The sequence below is a fragment of the Cydia pomonella genome, chromosome 13, assembly GCF_033807575.1.
Source record: "Cydia pomonella isolate Wapato2018A chromosome 13, ilCydPomo1, whole genome shotgun sequence".
NCBI classification, from domain to species: Eukaryota; Metazoa; Arthropoda; class Insecta; order Lepidoptera; family Tortricidae; genus Cydia; species Cydia pomonella.
In genome coordinates, this window is record NC_084715.1 from 21,360,572 (window position 1) to 21,386,475 (window position 25,904).

Here is a 25,904-nt window from a genome sequence, read left to right on the forward strand (position 1 = left end):
ACAAGTGTTAAACAATCCGTGTGCACTCAGCCTTAGCGAGTGATTATAAATATTATAATGAAGCTACTATAACGCGTTATAAATGCATATCATTAATTTAATATTTACGTGTACCTATTCCTTATCCGTATCCACAGATATGGTTGCTAAAAAATAAATAAAATATAGTTTTATTAAGCCAAACTACTATAAATAATACATGAAATATACTTTTATATCTACGTTAAGATCATGTGTTTTAGGCGCCTATTGCGGCAGTTGTAGCCAATTGCGAGGGGATTTCTAACATGAGGGGGTTAAGAGAGTGATGCTTACTTGGGACTGGTGGTAGAGTTTTGCTTCTCAAGCTGTCGGAACTTGGCGAACGGCGACACTGGCTTGGGAGCCGGCCGCGTCATGCTCTCGATCACTGGAACACCAGAACGGACAGATTATTATCAAAATTATCATGCAGCACACCTGCACTTAGGTGCCTGGCTAAGGCTAAGGCTAAGCCAGGTTGGGATGTGAGTTATGACGTATCTAATCATATACATACACTATCTACAGTAAAAAAGATATAACAGACCTTTAGAAGTTTTAGTGGTGGTGCTACTGCTAACGGTTTTCTCTGAGGAGTTCCTCCGCACGCTCGATGTCTCAGTCGTTACTTCCTCTTCCTCTGAAAACGGAAAACAAGATTAGAGTCAAGTCAACCGATATCTCGGCTAAATCTAAGGGCATCTCCAACACAATAACAGCCAAAACAATACGATACTTAAGCTATTAGTCAAATTAACACGGTTATTGGAAACGGTGAAATGGTATCGGTCGACATGTTACGGATTTTGCGAGTATGTATATGTACATCGACGGTCACGGTGCGGGGGCATGCGGGGACACAAGCGACAGGCAGCCCACACACACACGACTCACGCGCGTCTCGCTTCTCCCGCCTAGTCTAGTGGAATGTGTGACTACGCCAGCGCCGACACCAGGTCTTCGAACGCGTCGTCGGCGTTGCTCTCATCCAGGAACTGCAGCTCCGTCACGCTGGGCATGGTGCGGCTGCGGCCCAGCCCGTAACTCTGGCTCTGTCGCGCGCGGACCTTAGCGCGCGCGCCCACGGCCGTCGAGCTCGCTTGCCCGGAGAAGTACGCCTCCACCGTTCGCTTCTTATCGGGCAGAACTTCGGGCTGGATGCCGCCTTCGAACATCTTGGGCACGGCGAGTAGGTGCATGGATTTAGCACGCGCGACCACGCGTCGCGGCGACGCGGGGCTGCGTCGTTCAGCGATATGCTGCCACGAGCCCGAGCGACTGAGCTGGCTGAGGCCCGGACTGGAGTCGCGGCTCGCGGCGGACTCGCTCGAAAACTCGCGCGGGCTCGGGGAGAGGGGCGACTTGATGACGGGCGGGCGGGGCGAAGGGGCGAGCGAGGACTGGGGCTGTACAGGGGCCGGCCGTACCTGCGCGCGGCTGTCCCGCCGCGGGTGGCGCGGGATCTTGTCGAGGGAGTTCTTGAGGCTGTCAGCGGCGCTGGCGTGCGGCGCGTGCCCGCGCGGGTCGTGGCGGGTGCGCGCGCCAGCGGTCACAGTGGCGGTCTGTCCGACCGGGCCGCGCATTACGCGAGTCACTACACTGCTGTGCTCTGTGGTTTCTTCATCGAGCCCGTGCCCGTTCGTGTAAGCAACGTCGCCGTTGTGGGTGCCGTTCTGCTGGCTGTGTGTGTATGGACTTCTCGGTTTCTGCGTGTAGGGGCTGTGCCGGGGTGCAGCGGGCGCGGGAGCGGGCTCATGGGCTTCGTTAAGGACGACATCAGGCAAGTAGTCTACTTTGTGTGCCCGCGCCTTTTCTATATCCGGTGTCTGCTGGAGCGGCACGAACGTTGAAACTACATTCGCAGGGGTAAAGTCGGTCACAGTGTATGGAGGCGGTTGTACCTGAGTTTGTGATTGCGGCTTGTAGTGCCCGTTGCTTATCGGTTCCCTAAGCTTCTTTTCGCGGATTTGTTTCTCGTAAAATTCTATCTGCAATTTCTGAGCGTCCACCTTAGGTACATAGTTATCCGCATACGGCCGGTTGTCGAGGCGATGGACGAGACCCGGAGCGGCTAGGTCGTTCTGGCTCGGGATGGCTTTGACCGGATAATTCTGTGTGGGCGGGGGCGCGTAAGTCGGCGGTGTGGGCGGGTTGAAAGCGTAGGGTCTTTCTCTTTGAGGGGACATTTGAGTCGCGCGAGGAGAGGGGTTTTCAAATTTATTGGCAGCGAGGCTGAGCACTCTGCGCGGTTTGCTCTCGACTGCCTGAACCCAGGGTGCGGTGGGCGCGGGCACGGGCGGGCTCGGCGCCTGCTTGGGGCTGTAGGGTATAGTGTCGCTTGTAGGAGACAGGACTGGTGCCTGGTTGGCCGACGGCGGAACCCATACGAGGGCCGGTGCCGAGACCGGAGACATGATCTTTTTAGGAGGTTTGAATGCGGACATCGGGGCGTGCGAGAACTGGTTGACGGGGATCGGTTTGGCAACGAACGGTTTGGCGATAGGTTTTGTTGGTGATTGAGGTATAGGTGGGTGATGCACGGGCTTAGGCGGCGGGGGTTGGTGGTGCGGGGGAGGCTGGTGATGTGGTGGTAGGGGTTGGTAGTTAACAGGTGGAACATGGTGGTTTGTGGGCGGGGGCTGGTGGTGAAGGGGCGAGGAGTAGTGAGACTGTTTCGGTGGTGCCTGCGGGAAAGGTGGATGTGAATGTGGGACTTGTGGGGAGATATCCCTACGTTCAGCCGCCCAGGGTACACGGGGTCTATCCGAGTTAAAGTCGCCTAACACCTTCCTAGGTCTGACTTGAGAGGATGGAGCGTCCTCCGTCGTTTGCCAGAAACGCTTGGCAGAGGACGAGCTGGAGGACCTGCTGCGGTCCTCACGATTCTCGAAGGTATTTTTAATGTTACCGAACCTATTGCTCCAATTTACATGACCGTTTTCATTCTCCTCGTTCTTTTTCATGAAAGCTAAGAATTTCTTGTCATTTTCTGTTTGCGGACGGAACTCTGGTACGGCGGGGCCGCGTCGCGGCGCGTCTTCGTCCGTGTCGCTATCGAGTCGATATCCGCCGAGTGGTTTACCGATGTCTATGGTATTGGCACGCTTCATACGCAGCTTTTTATTGCTGCTGAACCTATTCAGAGGTTTAGAAAAGTCGTCAGCGGGCGGCGGCGCTGCGAAGTTGTACGTTGGAGGAAGAGGTTTGTAGAGAGGAGCACGGTATGCTCGTTCTTCTGGCTGTGGCCGCGCCTGCACGGTTGGTGCTGTTATTGGTTGCGGCTGCCTCGTCGGAACACGACGGATGGGCGGCGGTGCTTCTCGTTCTATCTGGGCGTTGAACTTATTGGCTATTCTAGCTATACCGCTCTTAGTGTTGGACAGAGGTCGCGGCGGAGGAGGAACGGCGACAGGAGCAGACAAGGGTGCGGGCGCTGGCGCTGCCTCGACTGGTTTCGGAGCATCAGCGATAGAGTGACGGTGGAATTCCGGTTTACGTGGGCCGGAATTTCGGCGTTCAACTACTTGTTCATTGCTAACTGGTCCAGATGCTCGGCGTTCGACTATTTGCGCGTCGCGGCTGACGGGTGCCTGCTCGTAGCTGACCGAATGCGCGATAGGCGCTCGCTTCTGCTGCGCCGGCACCGCTTCATGGAAACTCACATCTTCATCGACGCTCTGTCGCCGCTCGGGAGTAGAGGTATCTGCGCTAGGCACGGAAGCCGTTGACGCGGTGCTGGAAGGCAAAGTAGAGGTGGTCGGTTCGGGCGCGAGCGCCAGCTGATCTCTATCTACCATTCGGCGCGCTTCTTCGAGTTCCTCATGGGTAACGCCAACGGTGTGTCTGGCGGCGCGCGATCGGCGTCGATGGCGTTTTTTGCAGCCATCGAGGCGGTCAGCGGCGTCGAGGGCTTCTTCTAGACGTTCAGTGAGGTTGAGGAGCGCGCGTGCTTGGGGGTGCGCTGCGGGCGGGGCTAGAGCTGCCCGCAGGCGGCCCAGGGAGCGTCGTACGTCAGCGACGACGTCAGCGCTGGCCGCGCCGAGCCCGGCGAGCAGGCGCTCGCCACCGCCGCCTAGGAGGCCCTGCAGCAGCGGAAGGAGGAGGGACTCACCGCGCGCTTCGGAGTCCGTCGGCGTCTCGCCGGCCGCCGCCAGCGCGTCCGTCACGGCGCTCGCACATGCTACAATGGAATGGAAATAAAAATAGAATAATGTATTTATGGGCCTGTTTTGTAGGGTTAGCAGAACTGACCGAGCATTCTCTATTACTGTCTCACTGTTTTGTGTAATATTTCTTCACAAGGGTAAGTGTAATGTAAGGATTTATTGTAATGAAATAGGAGGTCAAAATATGCAGAAGTAAAATATGGAGCCGTAAATCTCCAAACGTGTATAGTCTAAAGAACTTCCAGGTCAAAAAACTTCTTGATGAAATTTACACAAAAAACAAGCAGTAAAGTGGTAGAATAGAAGAGCTTACCTTCCTGCTCGGCCATGAGTGTGCGTATGCGTGCGCGCAGGCGTCGCCGCTGCTCGTAGTCGGTGCACTCTTCCAACTGCAACAGACGTGGAACCTTATTGGCTATGTGCGAAGAACGAGGTGGAAAAATCAAGTGCAATGATCCCGATTAGCGAGAAAAAAATATAAACCTCCATGAGCTTCATAATTCTGGCAGTCTATGTATTGAATTTATTCTAGTATTATAACAGTAGGTATAGTCATTACTCATTATCAAAAGTAGTGGGTCAGACTACGCGTCTACGCGAATATCTACAATTCTCGGGGCCTTGCCAAGATGACAATCGTTTGCGTTACTACAACGAAACACCATCTGTTGGAAAAATATTCCATCGTGGCAGATACTTTTGGCGCGTTGTTTAATCCGCTTCAATTTGATGCTGACAGTACGTATGGATAAAGATGGCTCTTAATTTGTGTACATATCTAGACTAGACTAGGACCACGTCAGACTAGATCCGGGTGTCAAACATGAAGACAGAAATATTAATACTTACCTATCATTTGAAAATTGATTTGGTTTAGCGATAACCAACTTAATTACTACTACTTACTTACTTGTATTTTTCCTTACGTTATTACCTTTTATACTGCAAAGCCATTTCAAACAGTTATGTAAGCGAATGTTTGTTTATTCTTAAGTAGTAAACTGATGGACAAACAACATACTTATAATAAATCATAATTCAAATATAATTTTATTTGCCTCACGTTCAGGCGCACGATTTCACTTAGCATATTACTTAGGTATTCTTCAAACACATAAAACACTTTATAAAACAAAGTCCCCCGCCGCGTTTGTCTGTGTGTATATACATACGAACATACGTTCGCGATAAATTCAAAAACTACTGAACGGATTTTTATGCGGTTTTGACCTATGAATAGAGTGATTATAGAGGAAGATTTAAGTATATACTTTGATAAGATCTTGTGTAACCCGGGAGAAGCCGGGGCGGGTCGCTGGTATTATATCCCACCAAAACATTTTCATGTAAAATGTTGCCAAGACGAAACCATAAGGTTCGCACTGTCAAAAAAGTTATGAGATCTCACGTAGAGCCAAGCGTCTAACTTTACAAGCCCTAATTTCACAAACTAATCAAAATATGTGGCTTGGCCGTCTCGTTACTGCAACAACTATTGTGTATGACATAAAAATAATGAATTGTGAATAAAATGTTCACTTTACGCCTTACGCCCATGTGACGGTAACGATATCTTTGCAATAAAAATTACAAACGGTCAAATATTAGATAACATTTCATCTTGTGCATGCCCCTGCTGTGAACTTCAGCGTATCAAGTTCACAGTCGCATACCTACGCATTGAAAACGGGCGCGCCGGAAATGCCCTCCATCGAATAATGGTGTTCCGACCTGCTCCATATACTTACACAGTTAACCTTTTATGAACCTTATGGCTATGACATACAGGGCTATTTTATGCTCATTTAAATATGTTGCTGTCAGTACCTTTGTTGACACAAGTAACTGACCAGTCGCGTACTATAGTTAAAACCACCCAACTATATATACATATACTCCGTTTTTTTAAAGATTAGATTTATCTTACCTCAAAAGTAGTGGTTAGTAACTTTTTCTTCCGAAATGCTAGGGTTCCTATGATATCTAATATTGCCGTACAATAATATGTAATGGACACTATAATTCAGTGCATCTCTGGCTCAGATTTATTTTTAGAGGAAAAAGTTATCACTAATTTTGAGGTTATAAAATTTATAATCTAAAAAAAACGGACTTTAATCCAAAATCTCCCAATTATCTATGGTCCAAAATGAACTGTACACATATCTTTGTTCAGGTGTGACAATTATTTGAATGACAAGGTACAGGCAAGATCAGCGCTGGATGGTCTCATCGGAAGATCAGCGCTGGAAGTCGCCAGCAACATGCTGAGATGAGGCCATTTCGTGACACTTTACACTCACTATGTTCTCTTTTATGTCTGTCTATTACTGTTTGTGTGTTTATGAATAAAACAAATTCTATTCTATTCTATTCTATATGTATAATCACGTTTAATTCCCGGAGGGGTAGGCACAGACCACGGATTTCCACTTGCTCGATCCTGACATACCTCTTTCGCTTAACCTTCACTGTCATAACATTCCTCAAACACACTCGTCGGTTTAGGGTGCTCTTGACCTGGCCTTTCTTCAGAATTTCGCCGAATTGATCAGAGAATGTCCGCCGAAGTCTACCCCTTCCAGCTCCCGCTTCTACTTCTCCCTTATACACGGTAAGTATACTCATAGATGATAGAAATAGCTAGAAAAGTTAAACATCAATACTTTACTAGTATTACGTATTTAATCTGTGGACCATGGTTATGTAGTTGGATATAGTTAAATGGATATTATTAATTGGATATAGTTGTGTGGTTATACGGTACCTTATTAGAAAGTGATAAGGCCTATTTTTGGCCAGTAAAGTGTGTCGCTGTACTATAGTCTGGCATTTTTGCTGCACGTAAAAATAGAGGCGATGATGGAAGCCGAAACAATACAGCGACAGGTCGTTAAGTCTCTAGGTTTGCAGGGCGCGCCAAATTTTACAGAAGGTGTGAAAATGCGGAGAACGTAGTTAGATCATTGTTTTAGAGGATTACGTTACCCGTTTGATATGTCGTTAAAACCTAAGCTTATTGTACACCGGCTACGGTTTCTCGACTGAATAGAAAACTAATAAGCTCACACGAGGGTTTCATGAAGTGAAACGCTCACACGTAGCGGTGTGGACGCACGATGCATGTGTTCCCACGGTGGCACAAGGCTCGAGCGAGGGCGGTGGCTGTATACATGCGGAACAATTCATGAGCGGTCATGGTGCAATTGGTACAGAACAGACAGACATGGCGTAAGCCTTGAGCGGTTATGATGCGGGCAAGGTCCATGCTTCGCGCGAAGTTGTCGTTAATAGAACCCTTCACATCGGCAGATTGTTATAGTTTACAGATTTTCACCAAAATACGTAATCTATTTTAATAAATTCATTAATTTCACTACATTGTGCCCACGCTTAGGATATCTTTCCACTGAGGTAGAGATGAGAGACGTTGGTTATAATTCAGTGGAATAGAGAAGATTCAGTGAAAAAGCAATTCTATTAAACTGGTTGATTCTCGCACGCCTCCTCTGTCGTCTCATCTCCGCCTGAATGAAAAGGTTAATAAGTCAGGAGTCTCAGGACAATGATCGTGAAATTGAAAAGCCAATCAATTTTGAAACATTTAGCTTATCGTTTATATTATGTAATGTAGTATTTATGCTTTAAGTTAATCTCAATGGCGCGAAATGTTGTTTCGTCATATATGATAATGTTAGTGCGTCAAGTAAATAGGGAGATGACAAGCAAAAAATTGTTTATGTATTGAATTAATTTTTAATAAATAAAATAATGTGTTCAAGTAAAATGTGATGTACTTATACCTATATGAAGTCAAAAACCTAGCTGGACACTCAATATCCCGTCAGCAGGCCAGCACGACTCCGAACAGCAGCGATTTTTACACTGTAAGTGACTATGCAGTGTTCCCTGTTATTGAGATAATATAAGGTCAGTTGGTGCCCCGTAAGAGAACAGCGCCTATTTCATAATACAAGTATGTAGTAAGGGTTAGAGGTCCTTTCAACGCCACCGTCCGTTTATGAATTGTAACTAAAATTGTTACGTTAGAGCCATGTTTTGCGAATGCTAGCTTATACATATAGGTCGATAGTGAAGCTCTTCTTTCTGACTGTGTCTGAGCGACGTAATGAAACATACAAATACGAGAGTTTTTGCCATATGACGGTCTTCTCAGCAATTAATTTTATATGCTGGTCTTGACTACATTGACGTTAGGTATTACGTAGCTGCATCGCTGCAGTTCGTCGCTTGTACCGCGGCACTTTCCAGGCGGTGCAATTTGTCGCCTGTGAGACCTGTTCTGTGGAATAAATAAGCTGGTTAGCCACTACGCTATATTCATTATTTAAAGCTTATTGCTTTCAGTGTTATTAATAGGTCTTTTGGATCTATAAATAAAATTACCTATTTAATAATATACTACTTTATAATATATACTACTAATATTAAGTTGATCCTGATCCCCCCTAAACGCAAAAATAAATTTCGATGCAGTTGGACACACAATGTTTAGAACCTAAAAAACCGGCCAAATACGAGTCGGACTCGCGCACGAAGGGTTTATTACGCAAAAAACGGCTAAAAATCACGTTTGTTGTATGGGAGCCCCCTTAAATATTTAATTTATTGTTTTTTAAGACAACAAAGAAGGCAACAGAAATACATAATTTGTAAAATTTTCACCTGTCTAACTATCACGGTTCGGTCAGACAGACAGAAGGATGGACAGCGGAGTCTTACTAATAGGGTCCCGTTTTACCCTTTGGGTACGGAAACCTAAAAAGCGTAAAATACTTTTTATCTTGAATTCATCTGGTGCAATGGGGGTTGCAATTTAGCTAAAAGGGGGGCAGTTTGATGACTTATGTGCGGATTTTAGCAGAGCGATACTTATAATCTAAATGTGATCTCATTTGAGCTGGTGACAAAAAATAGGTGCAGTCCACCTGCATCAAGCTAGCGACCGCGATGTCTCGGTCCGCTGACTCGGCTGATTGCCGGCAGGAATAGGGTTGGCACTTCTAACTTATTGAAGCCACAAGCATAAGCTTATATTATGCGCCATACTGCTGACCATAGACCTTTGTACAAAATGGTCGTAGGTAGGTACCCAAGCTAGACCAATGATGATTGTTAACTTTGAATTCATATGCAAATGTATGCACAGGGCTTCTTACTATATCATTTAGTACCATTTTTGCTATTTAGTAAAAGGGAGCACCGTGAGGAAACCGGTTTAGTCTTACTTATCCCATTTTGTTTTAGTTTCCTCCTAGTCCCATGAAAGCGCTAACATGTACCGACCCTGGTGGTAACGGCAAGTTCGCGCTGCGCGCGCGCCGAAAGCGAAAGCTAGTTAAGCACGCGCTGCAGTGGCTTTCTTCACGGCTCGCTAATTCCTCATTATAGCCGGAAGCGTAGCTTCATTGAAACATGCGATAGCGATAAAAGCTAAGATCTATATTTCCTCAAATCTTTGGAGAAAAAATATAGCTACTTAGCGTACCCTGGGCAGCCGCTCAGGGCTACAACAGGGCGATTTTCTAGGATCAGAAAGGTTTAACGTTCGGGAAAGGCAAACGATCTAGACCTAGGTAAATCAGGAACGCAATAAAGTCTTTAGATGAGGGTGGCGAATGGCCGCACGGCCAATAGCTTTATTAGATTTTTGGGCCTTCCCTAACCCAAGGATTCCAAGCCAATGTAAGTAGTATAAATGACAATATTAATCGATGAGATTTCTATCCACTGATGTCCATGAATAGCTAAAGAGGTCTTGATGATCTCAATATTCCAAAATAAAATTGTCACAACTTCGCATTGAATGGAAGAGATAAAGAACTTCTTTATATTAATTCCCAGAAAATGTAACAGAATTTGGACTGTGTGCTTGGCAAACGTACAATTTTTTTTCATTCAAGAGAACGTGTAAGTTGTTTGATTTCCAATTTCAAACTGGAAAATATTCGAGTATTCCAGCCCAATTCTTCCTTATTTAATTTGAGAAAATCTCATAAAAATAAAATTCTTGTTAAAGGAAAACTCTCGGGACTGAAAATTAAACATTTCACTTGTACTTTTCGTCTGTTTATTCAATGGCAGACTTCTATGACTTATCAATTATAATGACAGTTAATGATATATGTAACGTTTCCAAGAACACAGAAGGCAAGTGGACATGGGTGGAAGGTGAGCCTGCCATTGGACATGCCGGCTTCCGATTATGAACAGGTCAATGAAGGCATTAACTTCCTTTAAGTTTTACTCCGTTTAAAGTGACGAGATTGACACAAACTGAGGCGTCTCATACGCCCCAAATGTAGGTAGAGTTATGCCACTCTTTTCGATAGAGCGATCTCCATGTAGGTCCTGTGCCTTCTGACAGCCTGATTCGACACGAAGTTGAGTTTATCCTTTATCAGATCCATGTACGGTCTCCTTGGTTTCCCCTTCCTCTTTGCTTCAACTCTCCCTTCTATGATGTTTTTGGACAAACTTGTCATGATTCACAATGCATTGAGAGATAAATAAAAAGGTGTTTTACTTACATGTTTCTTGAGCACCCGCTCGTCCCAGCAGTGGTCAGGATCGAAGACTTGTGCTCGCTGGCTGACTACGTTTGTCCGGACTGTCTCTTGCACCTGCCAGACAAAATAAAAACAATATTATTATTTGGAAAATACACGGTAAAAAGTCCAGGCAGATGAAAGTGAAACCTCTACACCAAACTAAATACCTGAATTAAATTGATACATATTACGATGTTGACACAATATGATTAACTTAAACCAGACATAATCGTGCATATATATATATATATATATGGTATATTGTCGTATTTGCTGTAGTTACCTAATTATAATATGAATCTAAAGTGCTACATTTAAAATCAAGATACTTCTATTCGACATTTTTTCTTTCAACAAAATTTAAAGTGTAATGATATTTATTAGATTTTCTGGCTCGTGTCTACGAAAATCAAGGTTGCCAAATCATATGAATACGTCTTGAACTGTAATTTCCGTCGTCTGCTGGGACGAGTGAGAGGCAGCAATAACAGCATCCTGAGGATGGTTGCTGGACGCCTTGACTGCCCTATATTAAGGCATTGGGTTCAAATTGTAACAGGCCGTACTAAATAATTAAGTAGGTATATATTTAAATGTCTACATACTTTTAATGTTATAGTAAATAAGTAGGAATGTTGCAATTAGACTAACACTTAGTTTATAGGTTTCCTAGTTTAAGTAATACTAACAAGATATGGATTTTTTTAATCTGAATAAAATTAAATTATTATTATTAAAACAAAAATTCTGTGTCGCGAAAGTTACTATGAAACCAGACACTTCTTTTACAATTTATAGTTCTCAAGAAACCTAATAAAACAGCTATTCGCTAAAGTATTACTTACGGTCGCAATGGTTTCTTTCTCTGTTATCTTTTCGTAGTATTTTTCGTAGTACGGGAAGAGCTTGCTCTGAGGCCGCTTTCGTCTATTTTTATAGCCCACTGAATGATTGGCTGGGGTTTTATAATATTTTCATAATCGAGTGTTTATAGCCGACATGAGTTTATTCAGTTTCAATGCGACACTGAAATAAAGCAGCGTCACGTTGTGTGCAAGCTAATGTGTATTCATGTACTTTATTTGTATTGACCATACATTGTTATAGTTGCGTAATTTACATTCGTATATACAAAAGGTATGTCAGAAATATATAAAATTAAAATTAAATACGTATCATTGTAAACATTAACAAAATTATAGTCAAAATTAAATTAACTACGTCCCACCGTTCTACTACGTTAGGCTAAAGTATATTCATCACATTATACGATCGTAATATAAATTAATATAAATTAGCTTAAAATAATTTATATTGTAATTTAATATTATACAATAAATAAATCTTAATTTAAACATTTAAGTATTCACATCTCTTGTCTAGGCGTCAATTGACACGCGACACATATATATGATTTCCTAACCACTCAACCGCGTGCCACATACTGATGACAGTAGAGGTAATATTGATACTATCATCAATTCAAATATATCATCTGCCCAAATGCCTCGGTTCGGTGTTTGAACTATGGTAATTTAGAAGTCAAGTATACGTGTAGCTAAGTAGACAAAATTGGGGACAAATAGGTCAAGTTGTTAGGTATCAGGCATAATGATTTTGGTATGCCTACTTATAACGTCCTCTATAATTTTTGCTCGAAAATTGAAAATAAATTGCTATACATTTAGGCGGAAGTACCAACGAATAAAATGAAAATAAATTTGACGAAATTATCACCGTGATAATATAGTCACGGAATTTGAAGGTTTGTCACTATTCGATTCTATGTAATGGCATTAAGGTTCAAAAGTATCTACGCAGGTAATTTGTACACAAAAATATAGGCCTAGCCAAAACAAAGTCAACGTATAAAATTGAAGACACGCGTTACGCGTTAGCTGAAAATAATTTGCAGTTTTTTTTTTAATACTACGTCGGTGGCAAACATGCATACGGCCCGCCTGATGGTAAGCAGTCTGCATAGCCTACGTACGCCTGCAACTCCAGAGGAGTCACATGCGCGTTGCCGACCCTAGCATTCCCCCCTGTTGAGCTCTGGCAAATTTTGTATATATTGTTTAAGTTTGATTTTAATTTTTGATTCCCATGCAAAAAGGCAATTATACCGGTGCAATTTAGGATAATTGGCCGGTATAATTAGGTTTTTGCACCGGCATTTTAGCAAAATTAGTACATTGTCGACGGCAATTCGTCAATTTGAGTGGCCTTGAAATTGCCTAGGTGGCTTATTAATCGTCTACATTTATTGATAGCGGTCTGATGTCATCAGATCTTGTCTGATTTGGCGTAGGTACAATCGTGTCGTCTGGATCAGATTTTAGTATAATATGGGAGATCGTATAAATAAATAAAATTAAGGAACACAAATGTAACTATCGCCTATTCTACGAGTAACGTATCATCTGGAATATTACGAGTACTTCAATCGTTTATAGTAAAAGCAACCGATTGCGATGAATAAAATAAAGTTTAGATTGCCAAACGGGTTTGAGTAGGAAACTAAAGAGTTGTGGAGGTCAGGTCTGTGTGGGAGTCACCCACTAACAATGTATAAGAGGAGATGAGGTTTTGATGAGCTTAAAGACAACATTCGCTGTGTAATATTGGAAGCGGAATTTTGTGGAAGTTGGTATACAACATGTTTATATATAAAGATTGCCTCGGATTTAGGTAAGATTACAAAGTTTTAGGAAATACCTACTTAGAACTGAGATGAAACTTTGTTCGATAGATATCAGAGTAATACCTTTCAGATCTCGAATAAACTGGTGATAGGCGATAATAAAATGTGTACCGAATTTTTATTTGAAAGATCCGAAGTCTGGATGGACGTTCATCCGATATTAATAGAACAGCAGACCAGACAGTTTGATATTTATTCCAACTTTCACGCGTTTTTGACGAATAGAGTCTTGAGTTGTCTTGACAGAAGGACAGACGAACTAAGAAGAACCCCAACCCACAAACTTTTTTGGAAGTCAGTATAAGACAAGATGCGGAGATGTGTTTAAAGAAGCATTGGCAGGGCATTTTGACGACCGGTCTGGCCTAGTGGGTAGTGACCCTGCCTACGAAGCTGATGGTCGCGGGTTCAAATCCTGGTAAGGGCATTTATTCGTGTGATGAGCATGGATATTTGTTCCTGAGTCATGGGTGTTTGCTATGTATTGGAGTATTTATATATTATATATATCGTTGTCTAAGTACCCTCAACACAAGCCTTGTTGAGCTTACTGTGGGACTTAGTCAATTTGTGTAATAATGTCCTATAATATAATATATTGAAAGAATGGTGAGCTATTGAACGAGAAGAGTTAAACAACTCTGTCGAAACTGTTGAAATAACAAAAGTGTTGGTTTATGGACATTGCCAGGGTTCATAGATTCGAGCTACCAATGAATACGACGTTAAAGCTCGTTTGTTTATTTATATGGATGAAGACAGGTGAAGGAACAATGGATAGAACACATCTTTAAATTTTTTATCCAGTTAATATTTAAAAGACTTAATTAAGTGTATCATTTTACAATAAGGCAACAAAGTAAAAAAAAAAAACTTATTTACTAAATGAAATTAAAATTAAATATCATTACACAATTAAGGCTCATACATACATACCTTACAAACTAAGATACATACAATAATAAAAATCTAAAAATCATTTTGACGACCCTCGTAGCTCCAATACGCTCAGAGGTAATAGAGAACTAGAAAAGTAAAGCTCTTAAAAATCTCAAAAATCGAGATTTCGTACTCGACTGTTTCCTCCTTCAAAACTTAACCAATCGTCAAGAAATTTAGAAATCTAAATGATAATGAAATAATCTGTGTCGGACTGTTTCGTCTTTTTTGGCTAATTGATACCAGTTTTGAATACCATGCCTCTCTTTTTTTTTAATACCACGTCGGTGGCAAACAAGCATACGGCCTGCCTGATGGTAAGCAGTCACCGTAGCCTATGGACGCCTGCAACACCACATGCGCGTTGCCGACCCTGCGGCATAGTCAATTAGGCCGTTTTCTAGTTTCTAAAACCACGGAGGAAATAGTCGAATACGTTTTTATGGAGAAATGACCACTCCGGTTGCCTCTTCAAAGCAAAACTTATTCATTCTTCGTCGGTTACCGTTACACGTACATTACCTACTTATAGATGACTGTGTAATGTATACCGGAAGCAATTCGGATTAGAAATGGCAAGAGCCGTCCACCGTGCGCATACGCAATTATACGCATGTCATAGTGACGCGACAGTTCCCACGGCGACACTAAGCTCATACATTAACCCCCTTATTCATAAACGTGTACTAAAGTTACGATGCCGCTGATCATCGTTTGTCCCTTTCCGACGTATTGGTATGATGGAAAGGGACAAACGATGATCAGCGGCATCGTAACTTTAGTACACGTTTATGAATAAGGGGGTAAGTATATGCACTTACAGCATCAGTCGTAACTAACCATCGATGTACCTTGTCTCTGCAATATAGTTTACGAATTCTCAAATACTAGTATTGACAGATTCTCAATAACAGTAGAGCAGTTTAATTTCAACTTTCAAAAGATGTACAATTGTACACATTATTAAAAAACTAAATCGGGTTTTAATCGCGTAGAATAAACTAGAATTTACCTCCGATGGTTCAAACTACGAGTAGGTATATTACGCTCATAAATACAGTAACTTTATACATTGGCGTCTGCGTCAAATCCGGTAATTCTGATTTTTTGCAGACTTGTTTATGATGTTGGCTTAATGAATAATTTCAAAAATCGAGAAAATGATTTTTAGATTTGGGGGATTATAACCATAAAGAACTAGTTTTTGATAGTACCTTCTCCTGGACATTTTTAAAGAATACTAAATTTGCTACAATACGAGTCTAGAATTGTCTCTGTAGACCTAAAAGTTTTTGAGATAAAGCATTTCAAGTTCCACAAAAGGCGACAAAGTTACTGCCGGGCGTTTTCGAAGTTACCCCAATATAGATCGTGTCATTCAGGACGACATGTGCCTTGACTTGTTGTCAAGTTATTAAAGGTTAGATTTGACACATCTGCGCGTCTTCTTCCTCAAGAGTATTCAATCAACGTTCATTATCTAATTTAGTGTTGGTTTACACTTTACAGTTCCGAGCGAGTCTATCTTTTGGCAAACCGTCGACAAATAAAAAATGCTGTCTATTTTCGCAAGAATTTGTGAACTGTCATCGTGAAGAGTAGAACAATGCTCAATACCCTACTGATGATAGTTTGTTTACTAACTGCATTAACAAAGTAAATATACCGAACAAATATACACTTATGCAGAGTAAATACACTTACGTTTGAAATTAAATAAATTAAGAATTATAATATCTATATTTTGGTTCCGCAAACATCATGTTTTTATATATCTGTACCCCTAGTTTAAATTTATTCGATAGCGAAACGTGACGTACGCGTTTACGTTAAGTCTCATTTAATATGGGATTTTGAGTTTCCAAAACGTCCCGCTTGGCGCGCTGTTTCTAAATCCCATACAAAATGAGACTTAACGCAAACGCGTACGTCACGTTTGGCTATCGAATAAATTTACACTAGGGACTTTGTACCTATGCTATGTTTTTACGTACTACTTTTTGGCGTTTCTTTTCAGGTAATCGATATGTTTTTTTTGAAAAAAAAACTAGAACACAAAATTGAACAGTTGTTTACGTTTTTACTCAATTTATAACACAATTACCGTTATTCGCACAATCTGTATAATTTAATACACAGTTTGTTTCGTTAACCGCCAAGCAATGACTCACAGTTCACATTGCATAACATATCCACAGGTGTTCTTTCGAAAATACGACTTCAGCATGCTACAGCCCGCCTTATGTTTCTGTTTCGTGTTCATGTCGTGACAGGTGACATGTATCGCTTGTCGTTTACTGACAAGGTGATTAGGTTGTGTCTCTTGTGAGTCAGAGTTGTTGATGATGTCGTTTTGGGGTCCGATTTAGACTGCGCGGCTTTACATGATGGGAATGTAACGAATTCAAATTGCGGTAATTTTGTTCACTTCTTAAGGACTCCACAATGAACTCTACAATTTAGCCATGGTTCTAAAGATTTTTTGTATAATTTTTCAAATTTGTTTTGTCCGAATACGTTTGTTTTAAAAACCATCGAAATTTCAGAGGGGCAGATATAACCGAACCTATAAGTTAATAGTTTCTCTCGGCGAAGGTTGAAAATAAGAACTTTCGGAAAACGATGTGCATCGAAGAAAACATTTTTTAACATAAGTATTGGTCTGTCAATAGGTTACATTATAAAATGGCTCATCACATAAAACATGTTACATGTTAGTCAATCTTGACTATAACGATTGTTATATTATAAGTAACGCGAAAACACAGACACGCTAATACATTTTCGAATCTATAGATTATTATTTATGACCTCCTTCTAATTGGATAAATATAAACGTATTTTCCGAAATATGATACAGAAAAATTTACCCAGATACTTCCGTTGCCCCATTTTGTTACAATATTGACGTAATTTTACGTTGAACTAGCATCCCAGGAGACACCATGTCAGTATGTCAATGTTCTCCAGTCTTCCGGCCGCTATAATTAGGGCTGCAGAAGATCAGTGGGCTAGATGCTTGGCAGGCCAACCGCCACAGAAATAACGCGCCGAACGTGCCATTCAATGTTTGTTAGGATGAATAGTATCTATTAAAATGCAGTTACAGTTCTGATATATCACTCGGGCATTTCGAGTGTCGCTTTATTATTATTATTGAAGTTTGTGGGCCTTTGAATGCCACGTCGACCAGGCATTGGTCTATTGTGACAGCCCTTTAAAGTTCATTACTAATGCCCGTTGAATCCAGGAAATTCCAGATTCTTTGGGCCGTAATGTTCTGTACCTCATAGGGTTGCAATACGTGCCGCCCTAGGTGGGTACTTCTTTTTGACATTAGTGGTCCACAGGAGCAGAGAATGTGCATTGCAGTCTCCTCTGACTCATGGCAGAACCTGCATGTCGCGTCTTGTTTCTTCCCAATTTGAAACATGTGTTTGTTCAATTTACAGTGTCCAGTCAAAATTCTGGTCACCGCGCAGGCTTTGTGTCTTTTGAGCCCTAGAAGCTCCCTAGCAGTTTTGCTGTTGAACCCTTTGATTAGAGCTTTCGAGTGTTCTTGTCCTTTTACGAACTTCCACCAATCGTTTGCCCTTATTTTTTCTAAATTGCTGAGCAGTGAATATGCATCCCGTTTTGTGATTCCACAGAACGGTTCTGGGCCGACCAGGGGTGGAGTGTCGCTTGGGAAAGCTTCTTTATTGACAACCTATGGTTTGACACCATATTCAATCTTTTAAACCAAGTTATAGAATTTCGTCAGATCAAAAAAGAAAGTTCTTAAGGGGCATTGCTGGAACTATGTTTCTCCGAAAAAACCTAGTCTATAGATGCAAGTAAACTATATTTTGACTAAAAGTTAAATTCAGATACATCTAGCTTATGTTACTTTTACTGAAACGAACGATAGATGTAAAAAACACGTTATAAATGTTAAATTTAATGAAATCACACGTTAAGTAGGTAAGCATATTTTAGGTAAGTTAATTTATCAGTGAAATCGAAAACCTAGGATCAAGAAAATCTTCAATTACCGCGATAATTACTCATGAAATAAAACTATTTTAACGGAACATATCGCGCGTAATAAACTGAACATACATCCCGATGTTTCAAATTCTTTACAGCGTTCGTTACGAGCGGGATATAATCAATTTAAGGATTTAAAATCTTTTTATATAATTTCGATCTTAGTGTCACGCCCAGATAAATAATAATCGAATGATAATGAATCACGAAAACGACTGAACTACGACTTAAAAAATACACGTTCAATAATCGTGAGATTCAAATGAATTCGATTTAAAAGAGATCAATACAAAGTAAACAGATTTCTCAATTTATTGATATTTAATCGCATAATGGTTTCATACAATCACTTTATTTATATCTTGATCAATTGAAGCTCTTTAATCACTGATCGCTTTGCAATAAGAAAACGAGAAAGTCCAGTCGATTAACGGCTTAATTTGTATCAAAAATAATTCTGACACTTTAACCTATTATAATCTGCATTCCTGACGAATAAAGATAATTTTAACATTTTCAAACATCAATATTAGTAGCAAACTCTGGTTCATCCGGACGGTTTAATAATAGACGCGGGAATTTGTGGATTGTCTCTGTATTCAAACAGGGACCATGACGAAGACACGAAGAATGCAAAGGAACAATCTGGATCCAATATTCTGTTGTTTTGGAATTCCGTTTCAATTTATTTGAATCGCGTATATGAACTTATAGATATGTAGGCATGTCAGAGCGGTATGTGCAGTCACGGTCCTTTAATTGTGGAGTTTAAACTACTTACGGTATTAAACAACCAAATTAGCTTGAATCCTAAATGGCTAAACCATTAAAGACCGTGACCGTCCTTACAAATAAAATGACATGGAAAACTGGTCTTTATTTAATAAGGTCCACCGATGAACAGTTAACAGTGCGAATTGAAAATATGAAAAGTAAAAAGCTCCTTTGATTGAATTTGATTAAAAATAGACCGTTATTTCCTCTAGTATCTTTCTGACGGGCAAAAAAAAATTACGTAAATAAAGAAAAATGTAATAATTTCCCGCCTATATGGGTAACATGCTACTTGCTATTGTAATTATTCCACCGCAAAATTAACAAGCTACTTACACATTTCTTATGAAACCGGACTTTTTAATTGCGCACAAAGCGGTCCAATCGCATGCAGCAACTCATCGAAACGGTAACGCTGGCGCATGACCGCACGCGACGCATGCGATACCTATTATCACCTCCTACATTATAATTGTCGATCAGTTTTTTGTAATCTATGGAAGACGCGGAGGCCTATTCTGTTTTAATAATTTGATAAGGTTTGGGTCTGTTTCGATACGCTCTTGAGTCAGGTACGTAGAGTGAGACGTCTATTGACACGACTCTCTGATTGCTTTCCGTTAGCATTAGCACCAATCATCGTACTGTATGTGTGTATTTATTGTAAAGTTAACTTAAATGTGCATTCTATTTTAGTTTGATTTAAGTTAATTTAAGGTAGTCTTATGTAGTACAAATTTTAATTATTATAAGGACCCATTTGCATGCTGACAAAAATGGCTAGGACATGTAACTTTTATAACACCTTTTATGTAAACCCTTTGCGATGCACATCAATGATTATGATTATGAAGTGGTGTTCGGATACCGTAATACACGTAATATTGCGCTGCAATACTGCTGCAGTAGTGCAGCTGCGGTCGGAATCCGAACGTCACCTTTACACTTATAGGTGCAACAGCATACGTTGATTTACAGTCGTATCAAAACAAGATGAAAACCATATCAAAATGTTAAAGTAATCGGCCTCACGATCATTATTATCGTCGATCAGTTTTTTGCATGATCAATCAAAGACGTTTAACTGAATATAGATCTTATTTTCATTGCAATTAGGTCTGTAATAACTTTGTAGGAGGTGGCGCGTGGCGACACTGATTCAGTCAGTTGGTCCGGTTGCTCTAATTTCGTGACAAATCGTGTTAGAACGGACGAATTAACTCATTAGTTAACAAATGTAGGGGAGCACGCTCTATTAAAATACTATGGAGTAATGAATTTGGCACGTCAAATTTTCGTGTTTTTATGCCGCGTGGTTTGCCAAAAAGTCACCTGGTTAAGCGGTTTACGTAACCTATGTACACTTGCTAAAGGGTTAATGGCATGTGGTTGCTAATTATTCGGCTTTTATGATAGTCCCCAACCTACAGTTTCTCAAAAAAATCTGCAAGGAGGTACCCCCACTTAGCTGGTTAGAATTTAAATTACTTAAATAGATTTAAAATGGATAGAGATATAAAATAGTTATTTACGATACAAGTGCAGAAAATAGGAAATTCGCAACGCGTGGCGATAAATTAAAACACGACCGAAGGGAGTGTTTTAAATCAATACGAGTTGCGAATTACCTATTCCCACATGTATCGTACAACGTTTTACAGTACATATGACCCTTTAAATTTTCGACATAGTTACATAATGTGCTAACTTACGCACTAGTGCGGAAAAGTAGCACCATATGTACTGTAAAATTTCATGAAGTAACTCGTTTTTACTGCTCTTGAGTATAACATCAGTTAAGCTATTATTTTTTTATTGTAAGATTTAATATTACCGGCTCCCTGAAATAAGAAAGTTGCATAAAGCGTTCTCCTTTTAAGGCCCGTAGAGAGACGGGTAGGGGCGCCTGACTTTCTATCGCACTGCAGAAATAAACAGTAATTCGTGTAATTTATGTAATTGGCCAATTTGGCTTCCGACTTATTTAATTAACTTAATTGAGAACAATCTTGAAAAGTCACGGTTGTATGTTAATTGATAACCGTCGCAGTATGACTCGTATGCTGTTTTCTGACATAGACTTTACTCAGGATATTGCATTATAGTTGAAACCAGCGGCTTGGAAGCTATGTCACTTTCTGACAAATTAAAACATAGATGTCATTTAAATCATAGTCTTGAATTTAATTCCTAAGCTGCTGGAAAATTTGCATTCAAACAAGGTCTGTCTTGATTGGAGACTCTTAGAGTAGGATTAATTTTTTCAACTAACATTATTGGAAACCGGGTGTTTAGCCAACGTGCCAATTTTTAACGCTCCGTAGCGTAGCGTAGTCATCTCTCTCTGTAATTCTTCCATATTAGTGCGACAGTTACAGTTGCGTTTCGTTCGCTACGAAGCGTAAACGATAACCACGTTGGCTATGCATCTTGTACAGTTTAATTATCATGATTTAAGAAGATTTTATTTTTGAAAGTTTTGGCGACCAACGACACATCCGAAATATTTAGTATAAATAAATAAATGAAAGATTATGCGATTAAGTCTCATCTCATTATATAAAATCCTCTGCTCATATCATATTAAATTAACGTCCATTTGTAGGATTTTATCCCGAGTTGGTTCAAAACCGTGTACAATATAGCCGTCATATTAATAGTACACTTACCACGGATCTAAATTACCCACTATTCGAACGTGCATTCATGACAGAGAAATCCAACAATCACGATGACATGACAACTGTCAGCATTTCTACTGCATGTGGTCAGCTTTCGCGTGTGATCGACGGATGCGTGTGCGCCGCGCGCCGTAGGTACGGTGTGCGCACGAGACGCTGTAATGAGCTTATAGATTTCTCCCCATAGATAGCTTACAAATTGCTAGATGCTTGTCACGGAAAATTTATTACATAGGACGAGGTACGTTATAGACTAGTTAGTGTGTAAATTGTTATGACATGTAACGAACTGTCTATTATCAATAAGTTACAATTTTTATCTTCTTCAGACCTTGCGTACAAAATTTTGCCAATCTTATGAAAACTTTTATTGAGTAACTGAGGGTCGCAAAAATAAAACAAATGCTTCTGGGTCTTAGGAGGTTTTAGTAATCAGAATCTGCTACGCATGGAAGTAGCATGTAGCAGTACACATTTTTTTATCAAGTTGAACAGGCGCTTTTTGGTTAATTTCAATTCCATTGACATATTTTATTCTTTAGAAACAAAACCAGGAATGATATCCTTAACCTAATACTTACTGAAGCTAAATTCTCTTTCTTTAATCCGGTAATTAAAGTTTGGAGAGCATCCAGGTGTGTCAATCTGCGATACAGGCTACGTAAAAAATGGTATAACGTCTCGATAATCCTCCAAGCTATGTTAAGTTCGCAAATTCGTTGACTTCTTATCATGTTTCCGGATAAAATCATTTGCGAGTACCAGATTTTCTCTGATAATGAAGATCTTGAAATCTAAGCGAAATTGCAAACAGTCAATAGATGCTTCGCTTTCAAACGTATTTAGATCTGTGATGGTTAGGTTTTCATCAATATCCATAAATGCATTTAAGGAAATTTTGTATTCTGTTATGACAAAAAACCACTGACACTGAATTGCAAGCAGAATTCCAAGTTCATTTAATCTTAAAGACACGCTGCACGCTGAGGATATGAATAAACTCACTCAATATCACTCAAGTGTCTTCTGAAAACTCCGAGTTCCAAGGATTCAATTCACTAATTAGCTCAATTGCTTTAGTATTTCGCAGAAGCAGACAAAAAGCGCTTTGTCCAACAAGGCCGAGCCCTATCGGGGAACTCGCCAACTGCCATATATGTGCAGACGGGGAGGAAGGTCGTTCCTCCTGATAGCGCAGGTTGGCGGCGCGCCAGCGCTGGATGCCCGAACAAAGGTTTACAAGATCATGCTGGTCATGTGACGTTGGAGTGTGTTTACAAACAGATTTGAAGTCTAGTTCTTGTTGAGATACTGCGAATGTACGAGTACTTTCATAGTTTCAGACGACAACGAAGAAGAATTTAGTAAATAGCTTTAGAAAAATAAAGGTTTAAGATCCGGAGTCGATAATGGACATTTTATATTATTTTATTAGACTAACAGCAAACGGAAAATAAAGCAGCAGAAGTTAATCTAAAAATATGAATGCTGACTTTATCAAAATGAGGTTTTTTCTTCCAGCACTAATTCTTAATTTCATATCTATACCCGGAGAGATCACGATTACATATTCGCTTGTTTCTACAAATAGTGTCTAATTTGCCCAGCGCTAGAGTTGGCAGTGGCAGCAGGAAGCGTACACGCACCAGCTTTAATTGTGTCTTGACACTTCACACATCTTTGTTTGTAAATACACTCCAAATACACACGGAAGAGTTCTAATTCAAAAGATTTTAGTAGAGAAATTAAGTTTATAACTTTGGTGAATGTTGGATTGGTGCCAAATGGATGCTGGATGTTTATAATAGGAGGTTAACAGGAGATACTCGTATTAAAAGTGTATCTGCAGAACTACAGTCAAAGCACCTACTGATTATCGAGCCAAATATATCATCACTGGGGAAGTACCTCCACCTTACAGAAAATCGCAGCCAAATAACACTAGACCCTACTCATAGTGTTGTGTTCCTGCCGGTGAGTAAGGTTGCAGAGCTCAACGAGGGGTGGGAGGGGGTTAGGGTCGGCAACGCGCATGTAACTCCTCTGGAGTTGCAGGCGTACATAGGCTACGGATACTGCTTACCATCAGGCGGGCCGTATGCTTGTTTGCCACCGATAGTATAAATAAAAAAAAAAATCATCAGATAACTCTATTGTAAACACGGCCTAGATAGATTCAATGATTATTTAGGAAATATATGGTCGGTTTCAGAAGACGTTTTCCCCTGATTGTAGAACCTGAACCCCTGAAATGTCTACCTTGGACTGAAGGGGGTCTCCCTGTTTTACTCTGGCTACAGAAGAAGCTCTTAGTCCAAATTTCCGCGAGGGATGTAGTCTTTACAATGTTTAATTTGGAAAATGAGATGGAATTAAGATACTTTGAATTTTGGCACGATTATGCATAAGGATAATCCACTTGTTGCACTATCAGTACATTACCTCGGATGCACTTGTATCGATCGCGATCGATCGATCTGACCTACTTGCGCGTGCGCTGTAAAATTAGCGCGGGCGTTCACTCCGCTCGGGTTTCTGCGTGACCTAATACGATCTATAGATCCATCGATCCATGGCAGCGTGCCGGTTTCACTATCGACGGCCGTTAATCCGATGACATCATTGTGTCACTATAGGATCTATATCGTTATCGAAAGAGTATACGATCCATCCAAAACGGTCAGTATGGAGAAGTTAGAAACTATGAGAGATAGCCAGAACTGTTTTTAGGAAACATGGCTTCGATTTCAAATTTAATAATAATGACATTTAATTTTCTTTTCATCTTTCATACATAACCGGGAATCGCACCTGGTCAATCTTTATGTAATTGCGTGTAAATAGTATTTGTTTGCATCATTGATGCTGAAAGTATATATATAAAAAGTTGAATGTGATTATTATTAAATTTAAAATCTCTCATAGTTTATGACTTTTCCGTACTGACCGTTTTGGATTGATCACCCTGTGTACATTGTCATAAAACCGTTCCGTTATCCAACATGACATAGCGCTTAATTTCATGCCTTAGTATAAGAGGAATCCTGATAGAAGTTTTAATGCATTTTTGCAGAACGATTTTCTGCTGTTGTATACAACACAACCACCACACATATGAAAGGTTGAGTCGTTTCGAGAACTTGAAATTTGTACCATATATTATTATGTCTGTTATATAGGACCACTGAGTTCTCAAATTCTACTCTAGGGTGAAGATTGAAAGATTTTAAAGACAGCGGACGAAGTGGTGGTAAAAATGATTGGTTGTGTTATAGTGTTTTTCACATAGCTTGAGTACGGTGACAGCTGTAACGTCCATAACGCAAAATATGTATTGAGATGACAGCTGTCACTGTACCAAATGTTATAAATGCTATAGGCGTACTTTAGAGCAAGGCTACCCTTTTACGCGTCAAGCTTCTTTTAATGCAATTGGAAATGGCTGTATCGGTAAAGCTATATTATTTCTGTATCGTGTCTTACTTGTTTGATAACTTAATTAATTAGAAAGCTGTAATAAAACTGTAGATGTCATCGCAAGCTGTGCTCTGGTGGTCACTAGAAATGCTGGTGCAATTAAATTAGAAATTAGAGGAGAAATGTCTGTGCAAGTAAAACGAAAAGGCGTTATCTTTAAAAAAATGTCGTGTAAGTAAGCAGTGCGTGAAATATATGTGGTAAGAGCGTAGTCTAAATTAACCCTGAAGGAGGTTAATGCATGGGTTGATACACCTGTTAGACAAAAGTTGCCAGAAAGTATGATTTAGTTTGGTATCAAATTAGATTACTTTATTCCAAACCGAAATGAAAAATGTAAATACCTATGCGAATTATTTTTATCTTTGGGGCCGTTCAAGTAGACAAAAAATACCATGTAGAATTTCCCAGTCGTCCCACATCTAACAATAAAAGCAAAGCAATGAACCCGCACTTTTAGTACATTTATCATACACTAATTTCGAGGAATGAAATGAACGAACACGATATGACACAAATCATTTTAATTCCGAAATGCAAG

General features: G+C 40.5%; 1 protein-coding gene across 6 annotated transcripts in view; it reads right to left on the bottom strand.

Annotated features, from left to right (window-relative positions):
- The window catches only part of LOC133524583 (titin), a 108,330-nt gene that overhangs the window by 4,978 nt on the left and 77,448 nt on the right, over positions 1–25,904 (bottom strand). For 3 of the 6 annotated variants that reach the window (XM_061860666.1, XM_061860664.1, XM_061860669.1), the window contains 5 exons: positions 10,739–10,831; positions 4,501–4,576; positions 4,133–4,201; positions 569–661; positions 316–409 (listed from right to left, as the gene is read on the bottom strand). In XM_061860666.1, the coding sequence (XP_061716650.1) occupies positions 316–409; positions 569–661; positions 4,133–4,201; positions 4,501–4,576; positions 10,739–10,831 (425 nt within the window). Of the gene's footprint in view, positions 1–114; positions 147–315; positions 410–568; positions 662–4,132; positions 4,202–4,500; positions 4,577–10,738; positions 10,832–25,904 lie in introns of all 6 variants that reach the window. The other 3 variants (XM_061860668.1, XM_061860667.1, XM_061860665.1) reach the window with 2 other exon arrangements.